We start from the raw sequence: 10,000 nt of genomic DNA, 5'->3' as shown, positions 1-10,000 counted from the left end.
TGCAGAGTAAGTAAAGGTTAATGCCTATAGTTATATTTATAAAGATTGCCTTTTGATAACAGTAGATGGTGATTATTACAGGTAGAGGGAAAGAAAAGAGAAAGAAAAGAAAGATAGAGAGAAAAAATCACTTTTATAAATTCCTGTTGTTCTAAAAGGTTTACACGCAGGATGAACAATGGGGACCAAAGAAACTGAACTTGATATAAAAGGCAAAAAATACCTGTTCTTGTTGTCAAATATGGATGGAAATGAAGGTACTTGCAAGACACATGCCTTTTGCCTCTGCTAATAACAGCTTCTAGATTTTTTCCTCTGACAGTTTCGTAGAATAAGAAGCAGGATTAGATGTGGAACTTGACTCATGGAATGAAAATATTAAGTGTCTTTCATAGTGGGTGATTTTGCATTCCTTGTAGATGTACAAAGTTGGGTAGATATTTGTCTTTTTCTGGTTCTTCTCACTGTCCTTCACTTTATTATATTATTACTATTATTAATATTGGCGTCATTCCTCCTCTTCTTTCCTCCCTCTCCTTGCATAACTATAGTTTTATAGGTTTTAAAATGCACATCTAATCTCTTGAGCAGATTTAGCTATGCTGTCTTTTAGGTTTCCTTTACTAGTATTAGTGTATGTATCTTACTAATTCATGCTCTTAACCCTTTGATTTCTTATTTTCTACTTTATATTTATAGCGATCATAACCATAAGATGAGAAAAAAATGCCCTGTGTTTTAGCGTAAGTGACAACTTGTGTAACACACTTTTTTTTTCCCTGTGTGCAAGATTTGTGATGAAGTGAAGGCAGTCCTGCTGGCTGACATGGCCCACATCTCTGGCTTGGTTGCAGCTGACGTCATCCCCTCGCCGTTTGACCACTGCCATGTGGTCACCACTACCACCCACAAGACACTACGAGGACCCAGGCAAGTAGTCCTATCTGATTACGCTTTTGGAGAATGCTGTTATTTAGGGTAGCCTAATAAGCTGATAAACTTACGGTTGTCGTTTATTTTTATTTTATTTGTAATATCTAGGTTTTATCTGAAGAATATGAATTGATGTTCCCTATATTCTTGAGTATGGATCTTTTGAAGTATAAGAGTACTTAAGTTATATCTTTATTTGCAAAAGGAACACTGATCATGAATATCTTTTTAGATGTTTATCAGCTACGAAAAGAGATAGTTAAATAATCAAGATCAAAAGTCATACAAATTTATGTGGAATTCATAGCTTCACCTCAGAATATTATTGTCTGCAATAAGGTGACAAACGTTCACATTGCAGAGCTGGATTGGCCTTCTATCGCCGTGGTGTAAAGTCGATCAGCAAGAAGACCGGGAAACCAATAAAGTACGATCTTGAGCAGCGTATCAACTCTGCTCTCTTCCCTGGCCTCCAAGGAGGTCCCCATAACCATGCCATTGCTGGTGTTGCTGTTGCACTAAGGCAGGTAAGGTTTACCTGGCCATCCAGGTGTCAATGGTGCCAAATTCCTGTTTTTGTCTGTATCTATTTTTTATTTTGATTTGGAAGTACCTTTGTTTAGTGCCATCATTTCATTTTTTTAAATTTTTTTTATAGTATATGCACAACTTTGGTCATATATCTGTATTTATATTATTTTTTACCATCATAGTAATAGCTCAACTTTCGTTTTTGCAGGCCAGCTTGCCAGAATTCCGTGCATACCAGGAGCAGGTATTGAGCAATTGCAACACCATGGCAGAAGGGCTGATGAAGCGGGGATACAGTCTGGTTTCAGGTAAAGTGCACCAAGAGAGAGGACGAGAAAGTCTTCGGCATCTTGTCCTCGGATGGTACTGAACTTTTATATGGTCATACATCTGTTTGACAGCTTTTATTTATTTATTTTTTATTTATTTATTTTTTTCCTACCTTTCTCCACACATCTGTTATTCTAGGTAGCACGAGACAGTTTGGAAAAGAATGGTTACATGATTCCATGTGAACTTATATCAATGCATTTACCTCCTATCTGGCAGGTGGCACGGACAACCACCTGGTTCTGGTAGATCTACGTCCTAAAGGTCTTGATGGAGCCACAGTTGAGACCATCTGCAACATGTGCAACATCACTGTCAACAAGAACTCGGTTCCTGGAGACAAGAGCGCTTTGTCCCCCGGTGGCTTGAGATTGGGTTAGTGGAATATGATTTCCTTTTTTTCCTACATATTTTTTGTAGGTACTTCTTTGAGAATCTTGTTGGTTAGATAAGTATTTCTAATATGTTTTATGTTGTATTTTTCTTCAGATGATATTTTTTTATTATATACCAACTCTTATCCATACATCAATGAAATAGAACATAACAAGCAATAGGTAAAAGACTGCTGATATGAACTTATTTTACAGTGAGTATCATTATAAGAAAATATTCGTCTTGTAAATTAAGTTACTTATAATTTTAACAATCAAAACGAAAATATTACCGACCTGAAGGTCAGGTATCTGATGGGATACAGACAGAAATAGATTTTTGATGTTTTGATTTTACAAATTCAACTTCTGACCAAACAGCTTTGTGGTGGTGTTTTTGGTTTGGTTATGGAAAAACACGAGAAAAACATTCCAAACTAATGTGCGTCTCTCGCGATTAGTGATTTGATGTAATAATTGACTCTGGTGACTTGATGCATGTGGAATTAAGTTGTTTGGAAAATGAAATAGAGTTGACCTTCCCTAGGAGGAAGGGAAATGCATTTGTTAAATATATACAGTTTTATTAATAAATGTTTGTTTGTTTAACTTGCCAACAGGAACTCCGGCCCTAACTTCCCGCAACTTCAAGAATGAGGAGTTTGAGATTGTGGTAGACTTCCTGGATCGTGCTTGCAACATTGCTTATGAAGTCATCCAGAAAGCCGGAAAGAAACTTCCCGACTTCAAGGCTGCATTGGAGAGCGAGCCAGAAGCAGAGAAAGGCAGAGACTCTGCCGTTTTGCATTAATGAGTTTGCATTGAAATATTGAATTTTGAATATTTGATGACCATTTTATTTTTTGATTTTTGATTTTTTTTTTTTTTTAATTTCAGTGGTTCTAATTATTATTGTTACTTTCTTATAAAGGTTGTGTTACTTTTTCTTGACTATGTTGAATGGCATGGCTGAAGGACAATAGTTTTTATGTGTTATTTTGTTGTGATTTTTCCTTTTTTATTGGCAGTTTTTAAGTAAAATATTTAGTGATAGTTTTCTTATCACTTCGTAAAACTGTTATTTGTGTATGATTTTCATACACCTAGAAACCTATGGGGATGAACATTATGCGTAAAAGTCTATTTTTACGTGTGATGTTGTGTGCATGCATGTGAATTCTTCTCTAAATTTTAGGGAAAATTCACATATTACTGATGATGTGGAAATCAAAGGAACTGCCACTCAGTTGAAACTAGTCTCCTTGATAAGCTCTGTAAAACAGATGATTACTTCATGTGCCATACTTGTGAAACAAGCCACTGAGTAGAATAATAGTAAAATTGTACTTTATGGAAATATTTGAAATCAGTGACATTGTTTGATAAGAATTGAAAAATATTTTAAATTTTGTTTCTCGGAGGTTTTGACAAATAAATTGCTATTTGAGTAGTTCATTGGAACCAAAAAAGCATCAAGACTCTTTTAACTGATGGTTTATGGCAGTCGCCAAATGTTATGAATGCTGAATATTGAGGAGTATATTAAACAATATTTTGTAAATTTAAAAGAAAAAAGATTTATTTTTGACATGATCAACAATTCGTGTTTATTACCACTGTAATCAGATATTAAAGATTGCAATAAATTGTAAATGAACTGACAGTGAATGACTTGTTTTATTATTATTCCTATAATGACAGATTGTTCCATTGATGGAAATTAATTCATATGATGCAGAAGTGAGATAGATACAGTTGTCTTCCAGAAAACTTCTTGATATTAGTTATCAAGATAATTAAGATGGAAAGTGAGTAAGAGAGCAGAATATACAACAGCAAAAGAATTCAGGAGGACAAGCTCTGTTCTGTTCTTGGTCCTGCCTCGTATAAACCTAAATGTGTGGAGTGAGGGATGACTGCCTCACCATCAGCTCTTCCCTTTCCACTCCTGTAGATATCACAAAAGAGGCAGCCATTTGCACAATACAATAAATCTTACCTTGGACTGTGGTATGAGACTCCAGCTGGTAAATTGACTCCAACTGGTAACTGACTCCAGCTGGTAAACTGACTCCAACTGGTAAACTGACTCCAACTGGTAAACTGACTCCAACTGGTAACTGACTCCAGCTGGTAAACTTACTCCAGCTGGTAAACTGACTCCAGCTGGTAAACTGACTCCAGCTGGTAAACTGACTCCAACTGGTAAACTGACTCCAGCTGGTAAACTGACTCCAGCTGGTAAACTGACTCCAACTGGTAACTGACTCCAGCTGGTAAACTGACTCCAGCTGGTAAACTGACTCCAGCTGGTAAACTGACTCCAACTGGTAAATATGACTCCAACTGGTAAACTGACTCCAACTGGTAACTGACTCCAGCTGGTAAACTGACTCCAACTGGTAACTGACTCCAGCTGGTAAACTGACTCCAGCTGGTAAACTGACTCCAACTGGTAACTGACTCCAGCTGGTAAACTGACTCCAGCTGGTAAACTGACTCCAGCTGGTAAACTGACTCCAACTGGTAAATATGACTCCAACTGGTAAACTGACTCCAGCTGGTAAACTGACTCCAGCTGGTAAACTGACTCCAACTGGTAAACTGACTCCAACTGGTAAACTGACTCCAACTGGTAAACTGACTCCAACTGGTAACTGACTCCAGCTGGTAAACTTACTCCAGCTGGTAAATTGACTCCAACTGGTAACTGACTCCAGCTGGTAAACTGACTCCAACTGGTAAATTGACTCCAACTGGTAACTGACTCCAGCTGGTAAACTGACTCCAACTGGTAAACTGACTCCAACTGGTAAACTGACTCCAACTGGTAACTGACTCCAGCTGGTAAACTGACTCCAACTGGTAACTGACTCCAGCTGGTAAACTGACTCCAACTGGTAAACTGACTCCAACTGGTAACTGACTCCAACTGGTAACTGACTCCAGCTGGTAAACTGACTCCAGCTGGTAAACTGACTCCAACTGGTAACTGACTCCAGCTGGTAAACTGACTCCAACTGGTAACTGACTCCAGCTGGTAAACTGACTCCAACTGGTAAACTGACTCCAACTGGTAAATTGACTCCAACTGGTAACTGACTCCAGCTGGTAAACTGACTCCAGCTGGTAAATTGACTCCAACTGGTAACTGACTCCAGCTGGTAAACTGACTCCAACTGGTAAACTGACTCCAACTGGTAAACTGACTCCAACTGGTAACTGACTCCAGCTGGTAAACTTACTCCAGCTGGTAAACTGACTCCAGCTGGTAAACTGACTCCAGCTGGTAAACTGACTCCAACTGGTAACTGACTCCAGCTGGTAAACTGACTCCAGCTGGTAAACTGACTCCAACTGGTAAACTGACTCCAGCTGGTAAACTGACTCCAGCTGGTAAACTGACTCCAACTGGTAAACTGACTCCAGCTGGTAAACTGACTCCAACTGGTAACTGACTCCAGCTGGTAAACTGACTCCAGCTGGTAAACTGACTCCAACTGGTAAACTGTCTCCAACTGGTAAATTGACTCCAACTGGTAAACTGACTCCAACTGGTAAACTGACTCCAGCTGGTAAACTGACTCCAACTGGTAAACTGACTCCAACTGGTAACTGACTCCAGCTGGTAAACTGACTCCAACTGGTAAACTGACTCCAACTGGTAAACTGTCTCCAACTGGTAAATTGACTCCAACTGGTAAACTGTCTCCAACTGGTAAATTGACTCCAACTGGTAAACTGACTCCAACTGGTAAACTGACTCCAGCTGGTAAACTGACTCCAACTGGTAACTGACTCCAGCTGGTAAACTGACTCCAGCTGGTAAACTGACTCCAACTGGTAAACTGACTCCAACTGGTAAACTGACTCCAACTGGTAACTGACTCCAGCTGGTAAACTGACTCCAACTGGTAACTGACTCCAGCTGGTAAACTGACTCCAACTGGTAAACTGACTCCAACTGGTAAACTGACTCCAACTGGTAAACTGACTCCAACTGGTAAACTGACTCCAACTGGTAACTGACTCCAGCTGGTAAACTGACTCCAGCTGGTAAACTGACTCCAACTGGTAAACTGACTCCAACTGGTAACTGACTCCAGCTGGTAAACTGACTCCAGCTGGTAAACTGACTCCAACTGGTAAACTGACTCCAGCTGGTAAACTGACTCCAACTGTAACTGACTCCAGCTGGTAAACTGACTCCAGCTGGTAAACCTCCAGCTGGTAAACTGACTCCAAGACTCCAGCTGGTAAAAACTGACTCCAACTGGTAACTGACTCCAAGCTGGTAAACTGACTCCAGACTCAGCTGGTAAACTGACTCCAACTGGTACTGACTCCAGCTGGTAAACTGACTCCAGACTCCACTGGTAAACTGACTCCAACTGTAAAACTGACTCCAGCTGGTAAACTGACTCCAATGGTAAACTGACTCCCTGGTAAACTGACTCCAGCTGAAAACTGACTCCAACTGGTAAACTGACTCCAATGGTAACTGTCTCCAACTGGTAAATTGACTCCAACTGGTAAACTGTCTCCAACTGGTAAATTGACTCCAACTGGTAAACTGACTCCAACTGGTAAACTGACTCCAGCTGGTAAACTGACTCCAACTGGTAAATATGACTCCAGCTGGTAAACTGACTCCAGCTGGTAAACTGACTCCAGCTGGTAAACTGACTCCAACTGGTAAACTGACTCCAGCTGGTAAACTGACTCCAACTGTAACTGACTCCAGCTGGTAAACTGACTCCAACTGGTAAACTGACTCCAACTGTAACTGACTCCAGCTGGTAAACTGACTCCAGCTGGTAAACTGACTCCAACTGTAACTGACTCCAGCTGGTAAACTGACTCCAGCTGGTAACTGACTCCAGCTGGTAAACTGACTCCAACTGGTAACTGACTCCAGCTGGTAAACTGACTCCAGCTGGTAAACTGACTCCAACTGGTAAACTGACTCCAACTGGTAAACTGACTCCAGCTGGTAAACTGACTCCAGCTGGTAAACTGACTCCAGCTGGTAAACTGACTCCAGCTGGTAAACTGACTCCAACTGGTAACTGACTCCAGCTGGTAAACTGACTCCAACTGGTAACTGACTCCAGCTGGTAAACTGACTCCAGCTGGTAAACTGACTCCAGCTGGTAAACTGACTCCAACTGGTAAACTGACTCCAACTGGTAAACTGACTCCAGCTGGTAAACTGACTCCAACTGGTAAACTGACTCCAACTGGTAACTGACTCCAGCTGGTAAACTGACTCCAACTGGTAAACTGGGTGTAATGTATAAACAAGACAAATATACCATTATGCCCTTTTTTATGAAACGAATGTCCTAAATTTTGATGAATCAAGTTATGGTATCTGCACTTTGCAGACGCCCTGAGTACGTACGTACATTGTTCCTAACTTACACTAGGCTGGAGGTGATATTCTCGTCCTTGGCAGCGTAGACTCGTAATGTTATGAAATGTAAAAGGTTTGAATTGTTACGTTGAATGCATAAATGATTCCAGTATTTTCTTATTTAATGTCAACTGGGAAGAGTGAATACTTGCATATTATATTTCACCCAATTTTTCAGCTTCAGAAGGTATTCAAAGACAGCTCTACCATTCTAACGAAAGTTTCCTAGATATCCCATTGAAAAATATATATGCCATTTTATCATGATAGTATTTGAAATTATCGTTACCGTTTTGCTGGAACTCAAGGATTAAGTTGTTTTTAAAGTATAAAGTGTTTGAGACAGTTGAAAGTACTATATGGAGCAAAAAAGACCAGAAAGGATTTCAAGATATGTTTTCAAGCTATGCGTCATCAAGAAAATGAAAGATTTTGACTTTCATTCCAACGTTCAAACCAATTTACAGCTTTGAGATTCCAATCTTAATCGTGTTCTAGTGCTTGACTAGATATGTAACGATAATTATGGAATTGGCTGATATTCATATCAAGCCTTTTTAAACACGCACACGCAGGCACGTACACGCACACGCACACACACACGCACGCACACACACACACACACTCACACTCACACTCACACACTCACACTCTCACTCTCACTCACACTCGCGACCGCCTCCGAGAACGAGTACCGCCGTCGACAAGAGGCACCTTTCTGCTCCTGCTCGAACTAGACAGGCTCTCGTGCACTGCTCATATGAATCTTTACTACATTTGGCTTGGTGCTATTCTTTTTAATTAAGATTATAGTACCTACAGTCAATTGCTAGTTTCCTGCTCTTGTCGGTTATCTTTTCCCCTCTATTATATCTACGGATGATATTCATATATTTAAAAACGATCTGATGCGCTAAGAAAAGGGAATTTTCACTGCAAATCACAAGAAGTACTTATGAATATACTTATATCTGTTTATATATATACGTAGATATATATATATATATATATATATATATATAAATATATATATATATGTATGTATATATATAAATATATATATTTAGTTCAGTTCAGTTCAGACAGATTTGCGAAGACGTCGCTTCGCCCGGGCTATATGCACGAGGCGGCCCGGCCTCTGTCAGCTATGAGTGCTGACTCATCTTATCTAATCTTATCTGATCATCATCGCTGAATTTAATTCAGCTCAGTTCAGAGAGATTTTGCGAAGACATCGCTTCGCCTGGGTTGTGTGGATGGGGTAGCCCGGTCTCTATTAGCTCTAAGTGCTGACTCATCTGATCATCATAACTGAACTCATACCGTGGCGGTCGGATTACCTGTAGGCGCTCCAGTTGCCAAGGGGCAAGTGACAGGCATAGTTGTCTAACCAGCCTGGTGGCTGTCGTCTCTGGGCCCTGCCTGAGGAAACCAGTGTGCTCGCACTCCATCAGGTAGTGCTCTAATTTGGCGTCCGGCGCGCCACAATGCTCACATCGTCGCTCATCTTGCCCAATAGTGGGAATGATTTGCCACGCACAAGGGTAGCCTATTCTCAGTCTGTGCAGACTGACTTCAGCACACCTTGATATTCTAGGAGAGATTGTCAGCGACTCATAGCCTGTGGCGTCTGAGTACCGGCTGGCCGAGAGGGAGGTTCTCGCTTCCTCTCTATGTCGCTGCAGGGAACCAACCTGCCCTGCAACCATCCTTTTACGCCTTAGCAGTTCCCGGCTAGGATGCACCACAAGATCACTCAAGGGTTTCTTCCTGCCTTCCTCCGCTAACCTGTCAGCTAGGTCGTTCCCTTCAATGCCAACATGGCTTGGGATCCAGTTGATGATGATGCGTCTTCCCTGATCCAGGATTCTCTGAGCAATGGTGAGAATCGTGGTTACCAGGTAAACGTTATCAAGGGGCGTGCTTTGCTGCAGGCTGTCAATGGCGGCCCTAGCATCTGTGTGTATGACAACATGCCCGTTCGTCTGGGCTGCATGGGCTAGGGCTCCCATAATAGCTACTGCCTCTGCCTGGAGCGAGGAGGCATTGTCAGATACCCGCATAGCTTTCTCTATGCCCCTTGATGCAAAACCGGCGCCTGCAGTGCGGGTGATGGGGTCTACAGAACCATCCGTTAAGTAGGTCTTACTATTCAGCGGCGTGATTGCTGTAATGTTCCTCTACGCCTCAGCCTTCAATAGAGGTGGTGAGTACTGTGTTTTTCTTCTTGATAGACTCATGACAGAAAACTATCAAGATCGTCCCCACGGCAGAGCTGTGACATAGTCAGGGTGGAGAAGGTCCATGCCCTTAATCAGTAGTGTCTCTTTGAACTCTAAGCGTTTCAGCACTCTGGTTGTGTGAGACAGCCAGGTGTTGTTAGCAAAGAGCTCTTGGTTCTGTGCAAGCCGACGCT

The 10,000-nt window shown here is 41.4% G+C and overlaps 1 protein-coding gene across 1 annotated transcript in view; it reads left to right on the top strand.

The window, feature by feature from the left end:
• Positions 1-3,831, top strand: part of LOC122257742 (serine hydroxymethyltransferase, mitochondrial) — a 23,274-nt gene extending 19,443 nt beyond the window's left edge. The window contains exons 6-10 of the mRNA XM_043023232.2: positions 791-930; positions 1,295-1,460; positions 1,673-1,772; positions 2,014-2,169; positions 2,789-3,831. Coding sequence (XP_042879166.2) covers positions 791-930; positions 1,295-1,460; positions 1,673-1,772; positions 2,014-2,169; positions 2,789-2,979 — 753 coding nt within the window. The 3' untranslated portion in view covers positions 2,980-3,831. The remainder of the gene's footprint in view (positions 1-790; positions 931-1,294; positions 1,461-1,672; positions 1,773-2,013; positions 2,170-2,788) is intronic.
• The last annotated feature ends 6,169 nt before the right edge of the window (positions 3,832-10,000 follow it).

This window comes from Penaeus japonicus, unplaced genomic scaffold, assembly GCF_977035675.1.
Source record: "Penaeus japonicus unplaced genomic scaffold, GWHDUDI00000001_assembly GWHDUDI00000010, whole genome shotgun sequence".
NCBI classification, from domain to species: domain Eukaryota; kingdom Metazoa; phylum Arthropoda; class Malacostraca; order Decapoda; family Penaeidae; genus Penaeus; species Penaeus japonicus.
The sequence above is the reverse complement of the archived record's forward strand: the minus strand, read 5'-3'. Positions and strand labels throughout refer to the sequence as shown.